The sequence below is a fragment of the Cucurbita pepo genome, chromosome 6 (assembly GCF_057944985.1).
Source record: "Cucurbita pepo subsp. pepo isolate OVF chromosome 6, ASM5794498v1, whole genome shotgun sequence".
NCBI classification, from domain to species: Eukaryota; Viridiplantae; Streptophyta; class Magnoliopsida; order Cucurbitales; family Cucurbitaceae; genus Cucurbita; species Cucurbita pepo.
In genome coordinates, this window is record NC_141803.1 from 1,140,420 (window position 1) to 1,161,522 (window position 21,103).

The 21,103-nt window shown below is 40.4% G+C and overlaps 6 protein-coding genes and 1 non-coding gene across 9 annotated transcripts; 6 read left to right on the forward strand and 1 right to left on the reverse strand.

Annotated features, from left to right (window-relative positions):
* On the forward strand, window positions 1–5,844 carry LOC111797204 (aspartic proteinase 36). Its single transcript, XM_023680154.2, has 12 exons — window positions 1–384; window positions 479–599; window positions 1,396–1,823; window positions 1,920–2,076; window positions 3,158–3,240; window positions 3,326–3,422; window positions 3,558–3,630; window positions 3,834–4,046; window positions 4,136–4,260; window positions 4,575–4,676; window positions 4,778–4,875; window positions 5,350–5,844. Exons 1-12 carry the CDS (start codon window positions 110–112, stop codon window positions 5,522–5,524), a joined length of 1,947 nt encoding a protein of 648 aa, XP_023535922.2. The 5' UTR covers window positions 1–109; the 3' UTR covers window positions 5,525–5,844.
* Window positions 5,845–6,001: 157 nt separating this feature from the next.
* LOC111797205 (uncharacterized) lies at window positions 6,002–8,405 on the forward strand. The gene is made up of 3 exons (XM_023680156.2): window positions 6,002–6,999; window positions 7,232–7,579; window positions 7,651–8,405. The coding sequence occupies exons 1-3, from the start codon at window positions 6,568–6,570 to the stop codon at window positions 8,272–8,274; spliced, it is 1,404 nt and encodes a 467-aa protein (XP_023535924.2). The 5' UTR covers window positions 6,002–6,567; the 3' UTR covers window positions 8,275–8,405.
* Window positions 8,406–8,445: 40 nt separating this feature from the next.
* Window positions 8,446–10,257, forward strand: LOC111797206 (3-oxo-Delta(4,5)-steroid 5-beta-reductase-like). The gene is made up of 2 exons (XM_023680157.2): window positions 8,446–8,842; window positions 8,940–10,257. The coding sequence occupies exons 1-2, from the start codon at window positions 8,804–8,806 to the stop codon at window positions 10,080–10,082; spliced, it is 1,182 nt and encodes a 393-aa protein (XP_023535925.2). The 5' UTR covers window positions 8,446–8,803; the 3' UTR covers window positions 10,083–10,257.
* Window positions 10,258–10,461: 204 nt separating this feature from the next.
* LOC111797207 (glycine-rich protein) lies at window positions 10,462–13,704 on the forward strand. Of its 3 annotated transcripts, none has more exons than XM_087124918.1 (5): window positions 10,462–10,557; window positions 10,632–10,680; window positions 10,790–10,834; window positions 12,145–12,177; window positions 12,270–12,605. In XM_087124918.1, exons 2-5 carry the CDS (start codon window positions 10,641–10,643, stop codon window positions 12,443–12,445), a joined length of 294 nt encoding a protein of 97 aa, XP_086981044.1. In that variant the 5' UTR covers window positions 10,462–10,557; window positions 10,632–10,640; the 3' UTR covers window positions 12,446–12,605. The 3 variants fall into 3 exon arrangements, 2 of the variants coding, with proteins under 2 accessions (XP_086981044.1, XP_023535926.2); XR_015421496.1 differs by adding an exon at window positions 12,825–13,704 and having other exon boundaries at window positions 10,549–10,680; window positions 12,270–12,537; XM_023680158.2 differs by having other exon boundaries at window positions 10,549–10,680.
* Window positions 13,705–13,990: 286 nt separating this feature from the next.
* Window positions 13,991–14,864, forward strand: LOC111797208 (uncharacterized protein At2g23090). The gene is made up of 3 exons (XM_023680160.2): window positions 13,991–14,357; window positions 14,439–14,479; window positions 14,616–14,864. Exons 1-3 carry the CDS (start codon window positions 14,282–14,284, stop codon window positions 14,745–14,747), a joined length of 249 nt encoding a protein of 82 aa, XP_023535928.1. The 5' UTR covers window positions 13,991–14,281; the 3' UTR covers window positions 14,748–14,864.
* A 2,505-nt stretch (window positions 14,865–17,369) lies between these two features.
* TRNAA-CGC (transfer RNA alanine (anticodon CGC)) lies at window positions 17,370–17,442 on the reverse strand. Its single transcript has one exon. It is a non-coding gene; the product is annotated as a tRNA-Ala (tRNA).
* A 373-nt stretch (window positions 17,443–17,815) lies between these two features.
* On the forward strand, window positions 17,816–18,760 carry LOC111797561 (uncharacterized). The gene is made up of 3 exons (XM_023680606.2): window positions 17,816–17,927; window positions 18,104–18,177; window positions 18,277–18,760. The coding sequence occupies exons 1-3, from the start codon at window positions 17,831–17,833 to the stop codon at window positions 18,475–18,477; spliced, it is 372 nt and encodes a 123-aa protein (XP_023536374.2). The 5' UTR covers window positions 17,816–17,830; the 3' UTR covers window positions 18,478–18,760.
* Window positions 18,761–21,103: the final 2,343 nt, after the last annotated feature.

Here is a 21,103-nt window from a genome sequence, read left to right on the forward strand (position 1 = left end):
CAGTCTCAATATTTTGGGGGCGCAGAGGGCTATTTACCGGGTCCTCTCCGCGCCAATTACCGTCGTTTCTCCTCCGTCTGCACCATCGCGTACGGTCCACCAGGACACCATGTCTCCGCCCTCCACCAGTTTACATTCTGCCATCTTCGTCTATTGTTTAGTTGGTTTCAATTTGCTGGGCGCGATTGTTTCCTCATCTGTGGACTCTAGAGACTTCGATTATCAGCAGCGCCCTGTGATTCTTCCTCTCTATATTTCACCGACGAATTCCACCCATCAGCGCGTTTTGGACCGTGATCATCGTCTCCGGCACCTGTTGAACTTGGAAAAACCCCACTCGTCAAATGCTCGAATGAGGCTCTACGATGACCTCCTTACCAACGGGTTCGTCTTTCTGAATTTTCTGCTTTTGTTTCTGTTTTTAGATTTCTTTTTATGTGTATCATGAATTCAAGGTTCTGGGCATTTATATTCCTAGGTATTACACGACGCGTCTATGGATTGGGACTCCTCCACAAGAATTTGCTCTTATTGTGGACACCGGAAGTACTGTAACATACGTTCCATGCTCTAACTGCGTAGATTGCGGGAACCATCAGGTTTCTTTCGATTGATTGTTGATCTGCGTTGTTTCTTCAGTTCTGCTCTCTATAGTCAAATATCTGCAATTCGTTTTGTGCGTTCGAATTTGGGATTACAGAAACTTATTCTGATACCGTTGTTTTAAAATTTTGTCTTTTTAAGTCTATAAATGTTGAGCACGATGTAAGCATGGGATCTTAGAACTAGGCTTGGTTGAATTGCTGATGAAGGAAAGATTAGAGATCGCCCATCTGATCCATCTCGGATCACTGGTTCATACATGTTTTTCTCTGGAAATGACTTTCTGTGTATGGGTTCACAAAGATAAAATAAGATAGTGCCAAAATGAAAAACTGCATTTGGTTGGCCCAGTGGTCAATTAACGCCGATGTAAATAGCAAACAATTTAGAGGAAATGAGTAAGTTATGGCGATCACCTAATTAGTATTTAATATCCTACAAATTATTTTGACGACCAAATATAGAAGAATCTCTTGTGAGAATAAGCCTTCATAATATTCTTTCATTTGAGAGTTCAAATCTCATTCAATTTACTAGTAACCTTGCAAATTGTGTAGCACGATCGTAGTTGTGAGGTGCTGCATTGGGAAATATGTCAGATTACTCATTTGAAGCTTATGCATGTTCAGTTAAATAAGGTGTTTAGATTGATTGTCATAGTCGTAGATAAAAAAATATTTATTATTGTAGAAGGTCCAGACAGATTGAACTGCTGATAACTCTAGTTATACTCGATATATGTTCTTAAAACAAGTTTTCACTTGATTTATTTTTAGACCATACTATTTTTAGGATCCAAGGTTCCAACCGAAGTTGTCTAGCTCATATCAACCTGTTAAGTGCAATATCGATTGTAGCTGTGATGACAATGGAGTCCAGTGTACATACGAGAGACGGTACGCAGAGATGAGTACTAGCAGCGGTGTGCTTGCTGAGGACATCATGTCATTTGGAAAAGAAAGTGAACTTCTACCCCAGCGTGCAGTCTTTGGCTGTGAAACTATGGAAACTGGCGATCTTTATACCCAGCGTGCTGATGGGATTATGGGTTTGGGCCGTGGTACACTCAGTGTGATGGACCAACTTGTTGGCAAGGGTGCTGTGAGTAATTCATTTTCATTATGTTATGGTGGGATGGATGTTGGTGGGGGTGCAATGGTTCTTGGTGGGATCTCTTCACCCCCTGGTATGGTATTTACCCACTCGGACACATCTCGAAGGTATGGTGGTTTTGAATGTGCCTTTCTAAATTCATTTTCACTGGTTTATATTTATGTATATCTCATTGATATAGTCTAGCTTTGGGATGGAAACAGCCCATATTATAATATAGAGTTGAAGGAAATACATGTTGCTGGGAGGCCATTGAAGTTGAATCCGAGGACTTTCGATGGGAAGTATGGATCTGTCTTGGATAGTGGAACTACATATGCTTATTTTCCAGAAAAAGCCTACTATGCATTTAAGGACGCTGTAAGTTGTTCAACTTCTGCATCTAATCTCTGGTTTTCAAATCTTAGATGGTCTTGCCTTCACCAAAAGCCTATCAGTTTCGTGCTACTTATCATTCCTTCTGCTTAAAGGCATCCTTGTGCTTATCACAATATTTTAGCTAACTCTCAGTGCTCTTTCCTTTCTAACCCTCCTCACATACATATTTACTGTCGGGGACGACCTATCACATACATGTCTTATTCAATATGTCTGTCACCAGTAAGATTCAGTATCTCATTCATTCTGCATCATGATATGGAATTTTGGAACAGTTCAAAGCCATTGAAACTGTCTAAATGGTTGTTGAGAAAGCTATTATAAAGCATATTTGGATCTTCAAAGTGTAACTCAGATTGATCGAGTGTTTGGCGTTCACACAGTCCCAATATTTCATTCATGTGTCATTATCTCATCTTTTATCATTCTGCATTGATTTGACCATTTTCCCTACCTTCACATTTTATCTTCGAGCAAGGACTTCTTCAAGTAGTTCTTCATAGCCACATTTCGCCGATACAACTATCTTGAACTCTTACATTTTAATCGGATCATTTGAACTTCAAAACATACGTTGAAGCCTTCTTCTTTTTGTTATTACCAAATATAATATTTATGCTATGCAATTGATTTTGGCTGTGTTCTAGTAGTTGATTTAATTGATTTGACGCTTAGCTTATGCTATTGATTCCCATTTTTAGGGACTGTTTCATGCTGGAAAAAACATGTTGGTGTTGGGTACAGTTTTTGTCATTTGGAATGCAATGTTGTGATTTTTTTGGATGAAAAGATCTGATCTACAAGTCTGTTTTGAAATCGATGCCGCATTCATCATGAGCTCTTCTTCTTAGCAAAAAGTAGAAATGCCCTTTCCCATAGATGTTGCCTGAGGGATATTGTTGTCTTTAACTTTTTCATTCCTGTGAATCACAAGTTTTGATTTCTTGACTTGATGCATACTCATACTAAAGGTCATCTCCTATTTTGCTTCCTCCCAGTCCATTCTGCAGTTGTTTATTACAAAACATGGTGCATTATTGTTAACTTATGGTTTACATTGCAGCTAATGAAGAAAATTAGTTTCCTGAAACAAATCAATGGTCCTGACCCGAATTTTAAAGATATTTGTTTTTCGGGTGCTGGGAGGTATTTCTATTTCTTGCTAGGAGCACTGATATTTTAGGTGTATTTCTTTCTGGGTTGATTGTTGATCATCGGATTCTTGTGCTAGGGATGTGTCTGAACTTTCAAAAGTCTTTCCAGAGGTTGCTATGGTATTTGCCAATGGACAGAAAATTTCACTCTCTCCGGAGAACTACTTGTTCCGGGTACTCATTTTTTAGTTAATCTTTTCTCTCCTTCCCTCTCCAGTGAATTGTTATAATATATGTAATTGTCTATAATTTGTAGTAAAATTTACATTAATGGTATATCCTTCCTCTTCTCATCAACCATCTCTGCAGCATACGAAGGTTAGTGGTGCATATTGTCTAGGAATCTTTAAAAATGGTAATGATCAGACAACACTTTTGGGAGGTATGGCGAAGTTTCCCTGGATTGTGGATAATTCTCTTTTGCGCTGTACACATTGTTTTACTGCTTTTGGCTGTGTGTAAATGATGGTTTTATATTGCATGCTTTAATAAAACTTAGGTGTTCAATAATCACGGTCCTCAAAATTAATAAAACGAAATAGTATTTCTTTAGAGTAAAGCTGCGTGGTCTCTTTTCATTGGCAGGAATTATTGTTCGTAATACCCTTGTCACCTATGATCGAGAGAACACCAAAATTGGGTTTTGGAAGACTAACTGTTCTGAACTTTGGAAGAATCTGCACTATCTTTCTCCTGCTCCTCCTCCAGCTCCTCCTCCAGCTCCTCTACCTTCCTATGGTCAGAATACAAGTAATGAAATTCCTCCACCTGTTTCTCCAACTGTGCCATTTCTTTCCGGTAAGGTTTAACCCAATGGTTTCAAGATTATATTACCAGATGACTTTTACTTCGTGCGGTATTTATATATTCCTGTGTTCATTGTGTAGGTGAATTTCAGGTTGGAGTCATAACATTTAACATGGTGCTTCATGCCAACAAATCCTCCGTGAAACTTAACATCACTGAGCTTGCAGAATTTATTGCCAATGAGCTTGAAGTTAATGTCTCACAGGTACTAATGAATTTAGAGTTAACCTTTCACCATTCATGTTATCTCTTGTCGACTCCCACAGCACCGTTGTTAGTGCTAGGTCCTCTCCAAATCTTTTTTCGAGATAATCTTGTAAAAGGCAACAACTAATGGTGTGAACTTAACTTTTTTGAAAAGAAAGGAGAAGAGTGAAAATGCGCACCCTTAACCTTAAGAAGATGCATATACTTGACTTTATTGAGACTTGCACTGCTGTTGCTATATCTATATGCTCGATTCTTTGTAGTGTCTGCAGTTTGGGGTTCGGCTTACACTTGCCAATTGTCTAATTTTAGGTTCAGGTGCTGAACTTCACATCGGGGGAAACTGATTTCTTCATTAGATGGGCCATCTTCCCTGCTGATTCTGCTGGTTATATATCTAATTCCACGGCAATGGTGAAAGTTCTTAGTCCTTAAGCGCCCAGCTTATGCATATGAAGTAAAAACATTGGAGTATATCAATTAACTATCTTATGACTGTAAATGATGATTTGCAGGACATAATTTCTCGCCTGAAGGAACATGACTTGCAACTTCCTGAAAAATTCGGAAGCTATCAGCTGGTTGAATTGAATGTTGAACCTCCATTAAAGAAGTGAGATATATCACTGGATGTTATACTTTTCCTTCTTACTGCATTTGGAGCACATAGGGCTCCACTGGCTATTGCTTGTTATTTTTCAAATTTATCATCACTTGGTCGTCCGCATTTGGAGTTCAAAGTTAGAAGGTTTTCTGATGAAAAGCAAGGATTTATATGCATGGTGCTTACATTTACTGACTGATTCTGGGGGGAAATTCCTTCAAAGCATGGCGTTCACACATTTAAACTGCAGTAACTGCTAATAAGTTTTGTATCTGTGACGTGTCTTCTTATAGAGTAATTTACTTTCAGCCCAGTAGGTTATATAATCTTAAAAATACTATTGATCACATTTTTGTGCAGTATGTATATGCTGTCATGTTCACACTCTCGTTTTCTACTTATTTCTGGCTACAACTTGACTAATTTTCCCTATTATATTATGCTCCATCACGTACTTTCTTACCCCTGGTCGGATTTATACAGGACATGGATGGAGCAGCACTTCTGGTCTATGATGTCTATTGTAGCAGCAGTTACCTTAGTTGTTGGATTGGCAGCCGGAAGCACGTGGCTGATTTGGAGATACAGACGGAGGGAGCTGAGTTCATATGAGCCTGTTGGTGCTGTCGGACCCGAGCAAGAGCTTCAGCCACTATAGACCCCCTTTTTTTCTCTCTTTTTTGGTTGGAGTTATGATTCTGTATATCAGATATATATAGTTTCGGATTAAAGAAAAGATGTGATTTGGGTAGGGAGAGAGTGAAATTTAAACTAGCTTAAAAAACTGAGTGTATATGGTAGTCACTCATACCATGAAATGCTTAGGACTGTTGTACACTGATTTAGAGTTGTAGTAAAAACCACAGGAAGAAGGGAAAAAAACCATACCAAACAAGAACATGTGTTATTGGAATGGCTCATGTATTTAAGCAGGGACAAAGGTGCACAGCCTTGAGCTGTTCCCAGTGCCCTTTATTACAGGTTGGTTTGATTGATGAAGTAGATTTGATTTATATGAATTTCGACCAATAGGCTATTTTAGCATGGCGTTTAATTAATACTTTTTGTACATTAGGAGATAAATTTTTTTATCACGTGGGTTTAACCGGTTGGAACACCGCAGGTGGACCCTGTATTAATCGGCACACTGCCCTATGATCTTCTTTTCTTTTTTTCTTTTTCTTTTTCTCTTTACTTTTTCAATTTTCCTTCTGAACTTCGGTGTAGTGTTCACCAGAGACGCCCCTTCCAATCTTGTCTTTCGTTTGGGTTCTTGTTCTTGGCCATTTCCCAAGATTCCGCTGCCTGATCTCGCCGCCCGAAGATTAGTGCAGTCTCTTTTCTTCCTACAAGTTTCCGGCGCAGTTAAATCCTTCCCAGTTTTTAGGTCCCCCCACCCCACCTCTGAAGGCGATAGCAGGATAGAAAACAGCCGTAGTGGGTAACAATTGAAGAGAAAAGAGGATGACCCAGATCGTAATTGTATAAAATACTTAAAGTTTTGCTCGTCTCTCTACCTTTTTTTTTTTCTCTCCCCCCCCTGTAGGTGGAATCGCAGCTGTTCGATAATGAGCTTTGTACTGTTTTTGTCGAGCCGGGCCTGCTGCTGATTACGATAGTCCTTCCATCATATTGTTCAAGTATTCTTCGTTTCTTTTTGTTTCACTCTTCTGTGTCGCTAGTTTTGGAGAATAGTTTGAAATGGAGAGAAAGCAAGGATTCTTCTCGGCGCTAAAGGGGGAGATAGTAAGAGGGCTTTCACCTGGAAGGTCAAGAGCGAAAAGTCCGGCGAGAAGTGCGTCCCCCATGTCGAGTTTACTACGGCGGAGGAAGACCCACCAACTGTCGCAACCGGACTTGATGATTGAGAGATCAGGAAGCTTAAGGCCAGAGGAGGCATTGTCACCGTTGAAGGAAGGGCCCGACGGGAACGAGAGCAGAGATTCAAAGGAGGGGAAATGGGGAAACTGGATGAGGGGTCAGCTTTGTAGGGCACCTTCTGCTGTTTCTTGCTCTGCCCAGAAACGATCTGATCTGAGGCTGCTGCTTGGGGTTTTGGGTGCTCCGTTAGCTCCTGTTCATGTTAGCTCCGCCAAGCCTCTGCCCCACCAAGCCATTAAAGACATCCCCATTGTTAGTCCTAATTATTCACTCTCTGAACTAACTTTTTCCACTCTGAACTCATCTCTTCCTTTATCTTCATCTTCGAATTTATTCCAAAATGAAGATCGAGTACACTGAGAGAGATCTTAATGCTCTTGTCTCTTGTTATTTATTTATACCAATGAGATGTATGGTTGTTTTCTGGATACTGGGGTTTCAGGATGGGTCTTGGATAATAAAATTTCAAGGGGTTTTCCTGCAGGAAAATTCATCTGCTCAGTATATATTGCAGCAGTACACAGCAGCCTCGGGAGGGCAAAAACTTCAAAATTCTGTATGCAATGCCTATGCCATGGGAAAGGTAAAAATGATAGCATGTGAGTTTGAAACAGCTAACAAAGTGGTCAGGACCCGTAATTCCTCTAAAGATGCAGAGTCGGGCGGGTTTGTTTTGTGGCAAATGAAGCCAGATATGTGGTATGTTGAGCTTGCTCTTGGTGGTAGCAAGGTTCATGCTGGTTGCAATGGAAAGCTAGTGTGGAGGCACACGCCTTGGCTTGGCGCTCATGCCGCCAAAGGGCCTGTTAGACCCCTTCGCCGTGCCCTTCAGGTGATACACTTCATCTTACACCACCCTCATTATACATTGGAGATTTTGCTCACCAAGTTATTTATGTGTAGGGTCTTGATCCAAAAACTACAGCAAGCATGTTTGCTAATGCAAGATGCATTGGAGAAAAGAGTGTTAATGGTGAAGATTGTTTCATCCTCAAGCTCTGTACAGATCCAACAACATTGAAGGCAAGAAGTGAAGGACCTGCAGAGATAATCAGGCACACTATGTTTGGATGCTTCAGCCAGAAATCAGGCCTCCTTGTACATTTAGAAGATTCACATTTAACCCGAATCCAAAACAACGGGGGCGATGCTGTGTATTGGGAAACCACGATTAATTCGTTCCTTGGCGATTACCGACAAGTCGAGGGGATTATGATTGCTCACTCAGGTCGATCTGTAGTAACCCTTTTCAGATTTGGGGAAACAGCCATGAGCCATTCAAAAACCAGGATGGAAGAAGCTTGGACTATAGAGGAAGTAGCATTCAATGTCCCTGGGCTGTCCATTGATTGTTTCATCCCCCCTGCTGAACTTAGATATGCTTCCATGAGCGAGGCCTGCGATTCCTCTCGAGGTCATCATGGCTTTAAGAACGCTATGGCAGCAACAGCTTATCGTGCCAAAGTCGCAGCATTAGACAAGAATCAGGGCAACAAGGTTAAAGTTATCTGGAAACCAGAGATCTGAACCAGCTCCCAACAACTCTCCAAGGATGGTGATATTTCTAAACAAATCTCCTTTTATGAAACATCACCATCTAAACATAATTATTAACCATGATATTGAAAATGATTAAGGAACGTGTTCCTCGTGATAAACGCAGTTCTATGACGTCAATTCTTTTTTGTAAGGAAAAATCATGGGTTTTAACCTGAAAATTCATTTATCATAAAACTATTATTGCGCAATTTAACATTAAAGTTTACATTTTTAGTTCTTTCGTTATGACAATTAAAAATTCGTTTATCATAAAATTAAGGGAAATAATGTTCCTTAAAAAGAATTTCCCTGGAACTACGGCGGTTCGAATCCGATGAATATCCCGTCACAGATCTCGTCATGGTTGGTGTTTCCTTCGTAATCGACAACAATGATCTGTACACCCTTACGCTTATAAATCCCTTCGAACCACCGACTGATTTCCGATTCAATCTGTGTTTTTTATCTGCTCCCTTTTACCTGATTCCGAAACCTGTCTCCGATTTCGCGACGGAAAATGAGCTGGTGGTGGGCCGGAGCGATTGGCGCTGCTAAGGTAACTAGTAACTCCATATCTGTACCCATTCCCCTGTTTCTATATCTGAAATGCCTCCACGTTTCTCTTATCGACTTCTCTGTTCCCGATTTTGCAGAAGAAATTTGAAGAAGGTGAACCTCCGAGAAGCTTTGAGGGCGTCGCCCTGGTGATCGGCGTTACTGGTATCGTTGGCAACAGTCTCGCCGAGATTCTCCCTCTTTCCGACACCCCCGGCGGTCCATGGAAGGTCTACGGCATCGCTCGGAGGTCGAGGCCAAGTTGGAACGCCGACCATCCCATCGAATACATTCAATGTGATATCTCCGATCCGGAAGACGCCGAAGCCAAACTCTCGCAGCTCATTGATGTGACTCATCTCTTCTATGTCACATGGACCAAGCGATCCACCGAGCTCGAGAACTGCGAGGCCAACGTTAAAATGCTTCGCAACGTGTTGCGATCAGTGATCCCCAACGCGCCCAATCTCCGCCATATCTGCCTTCAAACTGGTACGAAGCACTACGTCGGATCCTTCGAGAGCATTGTCAATAAATCCGTGCAGCGGCACGATTCGCCTTTCACAGAGGATTTGCCTCGATTGAAATGCCCAAATTTCTATTACACGCAAGAAGATTTGTTATTCGAAGAAATTGAAAAGACCCAAAGAAAGGATCTGACATGGGCGGTGATCCGACCCAATGTAATTTTCGGGTTTTCCCCTTTCAGCTGGATGAACATCATAGGAACCCTATGCGCGTACGCCGCCATATGCAAGCACGAGGGACGTCCGTTGAAATTCCCAGGCACGAAATCGGCTTGGGAGGAGTTCTCGGTAGCTTCAGACGCAGATCTGATAGCGGAGCAGCACATATGGACGGCGGTGGATCCGTACGCGAAGAACGAAGCGTTTAACTGCAACAATGGCGATGTATTCAAGTGGAAACATTTCTGGAAAGTGTTGGCAGAACAGTTCAACATTGAGGATTACGGGTTCGAAGAGGGCGAGAAATTGACGTTGGTGGAGTTGATGAAGGACAAAAGCAAAGTGTGGGAAGAGATCGTGAAGGAGAATCAGCTGCAACCAACCCGACTGGAGGAGATTGGTAATTGGTGGTTCGTAGATATAATTTTGAGCATTTCAGGTAACATAGATAGCATGAACAAGAGCAAGGAGCATGGATTTCTGGGCTTCAGGAACTCCAAGAACTCCTTCATTTCTTGGATCGACAAGATCAAGGCTTTCAAAATCGTGCCTTGATTGATTCCCCACTTCTTCTTCTGCAACTGTTTCCTTTGGATTCTTCTGCAATAAGCTTGAACGAACATCACAAAGTGTTGCTTAATTTTACTTTCTTCCTCTCTTTATCTTCGATGTGACTCAATTATTTTTGAGTATCATCTATCAATGGCATTATGGGAAGGGATTAATTTTAGTTTCCTAGATGAACCCTAAAATATTATTTATTATTTAAAGAAATAAAAATATATAATCAAACCCATTCAATCCAAAATCGGTAGTTAGAATTTAATTATTTATTAGGGATATTATTGAAACATAAAATTAAAACTAAATTTTAATTTATAAGTGGGCCAAAAGCCTTCGTTTTGGTCGTTTTTCTTTATAGGCCATCTTAAACAAAAGCCCTTACCGCTCCGCCCATTCGTGACCGAGTAGGAAAGTAGGTATACACTATACCCAAATCGATCCATCCTAATATCTCCTCCAGCTCGAGGTAATTGTTGTTTTCTTTTTTACTCCTTCTCGATTCCACTCGTTTTACAACCTTCTCCGTTTGTGGCGCCTCAGCTGCGAGCAATGGTACTCGCCAACTTCAATGGAGCTGGCGTCGGATTCGGTGTGATATCTTCATAAATATTGAGCTTGTTTTGTTTGATATGTTTTGTATATTCTTATCTTTTCTTTGTCTTTTTAACTGATTATTGCTGTTATTTTCTTGATTGGAGGTTTTGGTATCGGTTGTGGATTCGGCATCGGATGGGGTTTCGGAGGTATGTAATGTCTTACCCTAGTTATTTTCGATCCTTTTTCTCTCTTGCTTAGTTCTTTCAATTGCCTGTTGTACGTCGTGAGCTTGTTCCGGAATTTCTAAGATGATTTCAGGCTTTTTGTTTGTTTGCGCTCTCTCTAATTATGTTGGATTTAATATGCTAGCTGGGCGAAGTTAGCTGAAAAGAGTTTCTGGAATATTATGAAATGAATGCTACAGAACCCTGAGGCTTTTGAATTGTAAATTGAAAAAGATTTGGATCAGAAAGCGGGATAAATTGAAAAACTATTATTCTTTAACTTGGATCAGAAAGGGGGATAATATGTAGTTTTTTTTCCTCTGAAAATGATACGAGTTGTTCTTGTTAAGCTACGGTTGGTGTCTTGGCGATGTCTGGCTCTCTATTATTTTGAAATGACTGGCAGGCCGAGGTATGCCAATTTTAATAGGTCATTTACTTGGAATAAGTAGAGCCTTTTTCTTTTGGCAAGTTTGGTGAAGATGGAGTAACTTTGTGATTTGTAGAGGCAGAGCAATGAGATGAATTGGTTTGTGGTGATCTATTGACATCATTGATCTTAAGATATCTACATCTAGCCACAGATACCACTTGGATTTCCTGTGGGACTCCCAACAGCGAGTAGTTCATGTATCTGTTTGTGAAATCTAATAGTTACATTACTCTAAAAGAAATATGCATGTTGGGTAATATTCTAGTTCAATGAGAGCTCACAGCAGAAGTTGTGGGGTATCTTGTTTTGACTTGTGAAGGACTAATAGTTTTGGGTTCTTCCCATGACCTGTATTAACTACTAGTTCAATCCATGATGGTTCATCTTATGAGTTATTTAAAGGAATCAAACCATCCTTCCACAGGTTAATTGAAAGGGTGTAAGCTGGATACCTATAGACAAGAATCTTGACGGGCTAGAAACTAAGTTCTGTGTCTTTGTTGCAACTCTCGTTTTTGCAGTTTAGGATAATAGAACAGTCTGGAATCTTAGATTGGTATGGATTTAGTTTAAGGAACGAGAGATAAAGTAAATTGCAATGGAAGATTACGTTTTTCACGTTTAGACTATCAGATTTCTGTTTGGAGTCTTCAAAAGTTATGATTTCTGCTTAGTGTACTGGGTTTTAATTTCTGCATAGGAACCTTGAAAGTTATGGTCCTGCACATTACTTTTAGATCCAGTTGAAGATTCCATTATTTCCCTTCAAATTTTTCAGGCACATATTATTCTTTAACGTGGGAGTTGTAGTTTTTCTGCAATTACGTGCCCCACCTGAATGAAGATGTTTATTTTGCAGGAATGCCTTTGAACTTCTTGGGCCTTGGTGCGGGTAACAAACTAACATGCTCTACGTACAAATATTTTTCTAAATAGACATTCATCTGATTGCATAGTTATTTATTTTGTGATTCTTTTCTGTAGGTGGTGGGTGTGGTGTTGGATTGGGACTTGGATGGGGATTTGGCACAGCTTACGGGAGTAAGTATCGGTCCTCAAGGATGATATTTCAGGGAATGGAACTTGACAACAAGGATCAAAATCAAAGTTATGACAGCAAGGACTCAAAAGACTTATCCAGAAATTCCAGAAAAGCTTGAGTCTAGTCTCTCCCTTATTATTTGCTAGTTTAAGCCTTCAGCATTATAAGAGTTTCTTTAAATCTTTTGAGCTCTTTTTGGATGGAATTGAGGTAACATCTGATTGTATAATTGTACCTACATTTGATTGTATAAAAATGACTTTTCTTTTGTCGCCTAATTTTCCAACATATTAGTCAAGTTAATAAGACTTCGTAAGGGCCTCTTAACCGTAGGTAGGTCAACCACGATCTTTGCTCCAATGTTCATGCGGATAGCGCTTACAACCAGAACCACCTTGCACATATCATGGTTTCAAAAGCTTGATGTGATCCTTGGGGGTTTTTCATGTTCATTCTATTGCTTTCTTATATATATGAGGTGTTATTCTTTCTTTCAGGCGTTCTGTTGCATTTAGTTGGCCAATAGACATGACGAGAAACTATTCGGTTTCACGGGGCCTCCTCCTTTTCTGTCTTGTCCTCTCCACTAATGTTCTTGACGCTGCAAATGCAAGAAAATTGAAGCTTTCGAGTGGCATGAGTGCTCATGAAATGGGAAATGGCCTTCCAGAGGACACAAACGTTAAAAAGGAAGTGAACCTTTTAGAGCTCACGGTTGGAGGTTATGGGGGGGTATCACCTGGTGGTGGCTCTGGCATCGGGATGAACGGAGGCTTTGGCTCAGGTTACGGTGGTTCTGGATCCGGTGGGGCTGGAGGTGGTGGATTCGGTTCGGGCATTGGTTATGGGTCGGATGGTGGGTATGGACCTGGAATTGGGTATGGCTCAGGTTCAGGCTTTGGTGGTGGCGGTGGTGGGTTAGGCGGCTCAGGTGGCATCGGAGGTGGTGGAATAGGCGGCTCAGGTGGCATTGGAGGTGGTGGAATAGGCGGTTCAGGTGGCATTGGAGGTGGTGGGTTAGGCGGCTCAGGTGGCATTGGAGGTGGTGGAGGTGGTGGATTAGGCGGTTCAGGTGGCATTGGAGGTGGCGGTGGAGTAAGTGGTTCAGGAGGCGGTGGCGGCGGAGTTGGCGGTTCAGGAGGCATGGGTGGTGGTAGTGGTGGTTATGGAGGCAACATGAATAATCCTTGATCCATGAGTGAGAGCGAGTGAGAGCGAGCGTTCGCGGGCAACGGCAACTCTGTATGGTGCTTAATTAATTGCTAAGATGATTAACGGGACAAAAATCTTAATTAAGGACACAAATAAATTCAATACTTGTTTCTCTTATATTTTTATAATCAATGCAAAAGATAAAAAACAACACTATCCTCCTTATTATTGCGTGGCTCCACCTTCCATTAATTTGTAGTGGCCTGCAGCTGTATTTGTATTACCTATTTAACTCCACTCCACTATTTATCCACATCACTATTTATCCACATCATTAACCAACACACTGCCGACTCAGTCATCGCATATATCTACTTGCAGACCAAGTGTTTGATAAAATGCCTCACGACAATAATCCACTCTTCTAAGCTTTCTATTCTGCCATCTCTCCATGCGTGGTTGGGAGGTGTCATGGCATGAACAAATCTCTACCGCTGACTCGCCAGATGTGCTCGAATCAAAGGGTCAAAAGCAGTGGATGAGACAATTATGAGTGTTTCCTTTTCAATACCAGAAATCTCCCCAACTACTCCATTAATTGATTGCACACACCATACCATCCCGTTTCCTATCCCTTGCCATTAATAGAATAATCGTCGAACAGTGCTTTCCCACTTTTATTTGTGCTATCATCACTGGCTCCCATTTTACCCGACGGCGAAGAAACTGCTATATATATGCACAGAGTTCTGCTCTGAGGTGACGCGATCGATTCTGAATTTGAAACCCTCCCTCTTTCGAAATGGGCGGAGGCAATGGCCAGAAGTCTAAAATGGCTCGGGAGAAAAACCTGGAGAAACTAAAGTCCTCCTCAAGAGGTAAATAATCTGCCACCCAATTCTTTGTGTTTCATGATTTCCCTTTTTAAGAGTTGATTATGATTGTAATAATTTGCACAGGAAGTCAGCTGGAAAAGAACAAGAAAGCCATGACAATACAGGTAAAGTTCTGAGTCTTAATTATGTATCTAATTTGGTTCCTCGAGACTTAGAGATAAAACACAAAACCCATTAGCAGCTCCATGTGAGATTGAAATTGAAGTGTTAATGAAAGTGGGTGGTTGTGAATGGTTGCAGTGCAAGGTATGCATGCAGACATTTATATGCACAACGACGGAGGTGAAGTGCAGGGAGCATGCAGAAGCAAGGCACCCAAAATCTGATGTTTATGCCTGTTTTCCCCATCTTAAGAATCCCAACTCCTCCTAGAGGAGGCTGCCCGCATACGTCTTTCAGTGTAACAACATCTGCTTCTGCTAAAATATACCCATAAAGATCCAACATTTCTTTCAATAAAGATAATTTTCGTGTTCACGGTTCAACAAATGAACAAATGAACAAATGATTAGTTCCCCTCTCCATCTCAGCCTAATGATTAGTTTCCTTCTAGCTGCGATCTCACAATCAGCCTAATGATTAGTTTCCTTCTCTAACTGAGCTTCGATCTCACAATCAGCCCAATGTCGTCGTTTGGGATAAGAGTAATACAAAGCATTCTCACCATCGTCAAACTAGTAGACTGACTGGACGGCTATGATTAGAGGCAGTAAAATTAGGCCAAGATATAGTTTTTAATTATTCAATATAACAAATCAATATGAAAGCTTTTTAAGCTTTGTGTAAGAAATAATATATTTTAAGCTCAACTTAATTTTAAAATAAAAATTAAAATTTGAATGTTATGAGGAATTAAAAAAAAAAAAAAAAAATGAATTTGAGTGCCACGAGTTGCGCTTTCTTAGTACGCGAGAAGAGAACCAGTGTGGGTCCCACCAGACTAAATGTACACGCTTAATGGGATATGAGGGCCACGCGCCTCCACTTTTAATGTCAAATGCCTGAATTCACGAAGTAGTGTGACGGAAAACGGGGAGTACGTGTGGTCGAGGAAGCGATGAAGGGTATATGCGGTTTTCTGAAGAATCGGATGTGGCGCGAGAAGGACAGAGTCGGACGGTCGCATCCGGTGAGAGGCGGATCTGGAGAAACAGTCGGCTGATGAGATTTGGCGGAAAAGCGGATCTGGAGAAACAGTCGGCTGATGAGATTTGGCGGAAAAGCGGTTAATATTTCGAATTAGGTTCCCAATGTTGCCAACGTGCTTCTTTGGAGGAGGGAGAGAAGAGAGCGAGTTTCGCCAGGTTGCCTTCTATTTCCTCATCAGATTGTTTTGATTTTCTTGATATATTTCTTGATTTCGCTTTGAGCATTCAAAGTTCTGAAGAATATTGTTTGGTTCTTTTGTTTTTGGTTGTGTTTCAGGTAAAATTTCTGACCGCGTTCAGATTTGAGATCCTAGCGTTTCTTCTCTTTTTAATCTCTCCTCTAGCGGGGAGTTGAAGCAGAGCAGACGACAATGGGATGGTGGAGCAGGATGACCTCTCCGTTGCGAAGATTTAGCTTCAGAATCGCGTCTCGTCTAGGATTTCGCAAACGCGGTGCGTGATTTCTGTACTGAATCCTTGTTTATAGAAATGGAAGAGAGTGAATGAATTGAATGGTTGGGGATTTTGTTTGATTAGGACTGCTGAAACTTGGGCGAGATGTGAGGGCTTGCGAATACGGGGACGTGCAGGTGATGTGGGAGATGGTGAAGAAAAACGAAAAGGAGGTGGTTGGCGTCCAGGAGAGACGGCGAAAGAGGAGATCGTTGTTGAATATCTTGTGGTGGGGTGGATCAGGTGCATGCATTGGCTGCAGATTCTGAACAATTCACTTCCCAATTCACTTCACAATCCATCCCCACTCTTCTGTTATAAATCCGGCACCATGAATTTGGGTCACAAACAGATTCAAAGTTGAACAAAAAAGCTGCACTCTACACTGATTCGAAGAAGAGGAAGAAGTGATTGCGCAGTTTAATCCAATCTTGACCAGACCCCCTCTCTTCTCTCCTTGCTTCCTTATCTATAAAATAATAAACTAAATTTTGGTATATGCAATTTCATCATTTTTCTTTATCTCTCGTTTCCAATATTCATACTGTGGATTGCTGATTCAATACCCAATCCATTTTCCCTCCGGAAAGGAATGCTTACTTATTTTCTCCATATTCTTATATTAATCTTACTTTACAAGATAACGTTCTTACAATATAATTTTTCAAAGAACAAAAACAGAGTATCTTCATTCATGCACTTTATGGCTGTTATTATTACTTATTCAATGTTCATATTGTTATTGGTTCTCTTTTATTGGGTAAATGAAGGGCATTGTTGGTGTTTATTCGTGGGAGTTTATTGAATTGGAAGTTGGTTTTTCACGAGGATTCGACATTTGATGACTCCAACATTTCTCTGTATAGTCATGTTACCTACTCTTGTTTCTTAACACAGTCCAACACCAGTCCTTTTCTCATATGTAAATGAATGTTGTGCTATTCCTTTTAGGACATTGTCACCTTAACCGTTTTCGATTAATTTTTTATGATTTAGCCATCAAAAAGAATTTTCTCTTCAGTGTGAAGAGAGTCGTGAAACTAATCGACAAAAGGTTGCCTCTCCCCCTCTCCAAACAAGGATTTAACATGTGAAATTACTTTATGAACCAACAAAACATGGCATTCGTTTCACACCTGGTCGTTGATTTAATCGGTTTGTTCCACACTACATTCTGTATCCATGTATTAAAAGAAAACTTTCCTTTATTGATTAAATCTCAAAACAATGTTCTTTGTTCTTCCGACATCCTCATCGGCAAGCAGTTTTGAAGAAGACGGTGTTCTTCTTGACTCTGCTCTGTTCTTAGCTCATGGGTTGGGTAGCAGCAGTCCACCGTGGAGGTGCGACAAAAAACGACAAAAAAAAGGCAAAAAAAAAAAAAAAAAAGAAGTGGAGGTGCGGGGAATCGAACCCCGTGCCTCTCGCATGCGAAGCGAGCGCTCTACCATATGAGCTACACCCCCGTTATTGTTACTCATTATTTAGAATTAAATAATTGAATACTTAAATGTTCTTTCCCGATGGCTCGCATTCCAAGCCTCTGCCATTTTAAAATTTGTAACATTAACAAGTTTCTGCAAACGCAAAGCAGACATTTACTCCTCCACAGCCTGTGTCCAATGCAGGTGATATGATCAACAAGCATTGACGATCACCTGATTCCTTTTATTGCTCCTCTGCTGATCCAATTAAATGCCATTCCATATTTGCTCTGTTCTTTTAAATCCCTCATGGACGACCTCCTTTGAACAGGGCGTGTGTTCTTTTGTTTCTTTTTCTGGGCACATTCTCGTTTTCAAGTTCTTGCCTTCTTCTTTCTGGGCCTGCTCTGCATTTCCACATTATTACATTATGAAGCTTTCTGGGTTTTGGGTTTTCTTTTTGGTCCTCCAAACAACTTTATTGCTGTCTTGCTTTCCCAGCCATTTAAATGCCTCCTCCAGCTCCGGTAATTTTGAAGTTAATGCTTGATTAATCACATTTTTCAGTTCTTAATTTTCCTATCTTTAACAATGTTGGTATGCGTGTATTCAAACTCGAAGTTACAGCATCATGTACATAGATACAGATTGAGTTGTAACTTCTGTAATTTTGCATGTTGCTTTTGCTGTGCTTTTCTTGAAGATATGGCTTTGAGCCACCACCATGTCAATCCAAACGAATGCTTGTCTGACATACCCTTTAACAGGAAGCTGAAGGTACTACCCTTTTAAAGCCTTTAAATCCAACAACTCATTTTCATAATGCATCTCTGTTCTTGATTAATGAGATTGGTTACAACTTTTTTTGGTTCTCAGTTCCAGACTTATAAACATAACAGCCTGGGGAAAAAGAAGGTTCACCCAGGTGATCTTAAACTTGATGACTACCCTACCATTGACCCAGTTCCAAGCTCAAAGACATCAGTCAAACCCGGGCCAATAGAGCATGGGGCTCCTCTCCTTCCTCATATGCCAATTCCTCCTCCTCCTCCTGACCAGCCCGGCGATTATGCTTAGAGAGTAGACTGTTGTCTCCTCTGCTAGTTTGTCTTGAATAATCTAAGTTTGTTTCTCATGAAACCAAACCAACTATGTTATCCTGTCTGTTTTATATTGTGCAAAAGGTTGTCTTGAGTGATGTCCTGTTATGTATCCTTTAAATGATATCTGTTTTGGTATATCTACTGAAACAAGACAGTGTGGTAGAATGATATACCAAGAGAACCAATGCATTTGATGATATGTCCTTTTCATCTGCTTCAAACTCCAGTTTCAGAAATTTTGAGGCATTATTATTTTATGTGTTTTTGTCTTTCTTTATAAGGGTATGAAAATGACGTAACGGACCAAAACGGACAATATCTACTAACGATAGACTTGAACTCTTAGAAATGGTATCAAGAACGCTAGCCTCAAAGGGGGTGGATTTGTGAGATCCCACATTGGTTGGAGAGAGGAACGAAACATTCCTTATAAGGGTGTGGAAACATCTCCTTAGTAGACGCGTTTTAAAACCGTGAGGTTGAAGGCGATACGTAATGGGCCAAAACAAACAATATTTACTAGGTTGTTGCAAATGGTATTAGAGCCTGACATCACACCAAAAGGGATGGATTATGAGATTTGCAAATCTCTACTAGACGCGTTTTAAAACCGTAGAACTGATGGCGATACGTTACGGGTTGTGGATAATATCTACTATCAGTGAGCTTAAGTATCACTTTAAGTATTAAAGAAACGCTATTAAAGAGCATGAAATATGTATAGAAAGCAGAAGGTGTGCAGTGGTGTGGTAATCAAGCAGAGCACCAACTCCATTGAAATAGACAGAAGATGAAATAAGATAATTTTCTTGTTGCTCAAGTGAACATTGTAACCACCAACTTGAAGTTTAGGGGATTAAGATCCCATCAATCAACGTCCAAATCAGTGTGCTTTCCTTCCCCTTCAGTCTTTTTCCCATCCTTCAACACAACCATATTGAAGGCAATTCAACTTTTTGTGTAGTGGAAGGGGATATCATTTTCATTGCCAATAAAGCACACTGGGACAAGGCTGGCGGGTCACTTTTCCAGGTTCCCACACCGCTTTCTGTATCAAATTTTGCGGTTAATGATTAGGATGCGAGGTTGTTCCCAAACAGTGATGTCGATTATGTTAATGACTCCTTTGGATGTTTGGTGCACGTCTCTTGTTTGGTTGTCCAGAATCAGGAACAAAAAGAAATGAGTAATTAACCTATAAACTACAACCCATGCCCTTAACAAAAAGAGGCCTAAACAACAAACCAAACCCAAGAAACAGAGCATCTCAAAAAGGGGATCCCTTTTCTACTTAGGCCTCAAACCCCATTCCCAAACTCAGCTGTTGGCCCTCCGCCTTTATGCTCAGAACGTGGAGGATGCCACTACTTAAGCTTCCATTTTCTGCAACTTTTTGGCGATTGATTATATAACTAAACAACCGATCAAGAAAAGAACCCACTTTCCCCTTCATTTTAATTAAACACATAATAATTCTCTTGCTTTATCTGGGCTGGTTATTCCTGTTCATACTACCCTTTTTTCACATTGAATGAACCAACGCCACTTTATTCTTTGATGGTAATACTGTTGAAAATCGGTGGATTAGCTTAATTTTAGAGGTGTGTAACATAGTTAATCTCATGTTAAAGGAGACGTGACAGGATGTGCGGAATATAGTTCCTCAAATTGGCGTAAAACAATAGGGTATGAATGAGTAGAAATTGAGAAATAAAGCAGTTTACAAAGTGGGATTATGAGGCGAAAGAATTTATACTCAAGCAAAGAAAAGGCGCAAACTTTACCTCTTTTTAGGGCTTTAGAAATTGAGTGTCTAAGAAGGAAAGCTCACTTCTTTTGTAACTCTCCTTCTCCTCCTCCTAAACATGCACACGCGCACACGTGGTTTCCATACCCTTATAAAAATTTGTAATAATTCAAGTTCACTTCGCAGTTTTAAAATTGTGCTAGTGAGGATGCTGACCCCTAAGGGAATGGATTTTGAGATCCCACATCAGTTGGAGAGGAGAGAAGAAAACAAAGCGTTCTTATAAAAGTGTGGAAACCTTTTACTACTAGACCGGTTTCAAAGTCTTCGTGAGAAACCCACAATGGAAAAGCAAAAAATGACAAAATTTGGTAGCGGTGAGTTTGAGCCGTTACAAGAATGTTTCGTTCCCCTCCCCAATTCATGTGGGATCTCACACACTATTTTGATCGGCATAAAGTGTTTTGGGTGACTACAAAAACGAATTTGACTTAATCGATAATAGTTGATGAAGCTTAGTAATTGTAAATTATAAGTTTCCCATAGTTTAAGCATTGAGAAGTTGAGGTTTCATAATATACATTGAAGCACTCCCTCCCTCCCCTATTCCATTATTCCATTACTCCATTATTCCATTTTAATAAGTTAGTTAGCAATGGATTTTCTGATTAATAATCACATTAACCACCAACAGTTCTTTCATAATTATGGAAGTTGGATGAACAAGTTAGAACAATTAATAATTTAATCACACCTCATACCAAAAACTTTAATTCCTAATTATCATATCACACAAAATAAATATGGAATGTTTGGTTTACCATTAATGCTCCTAATATCACTAATTTGCTAC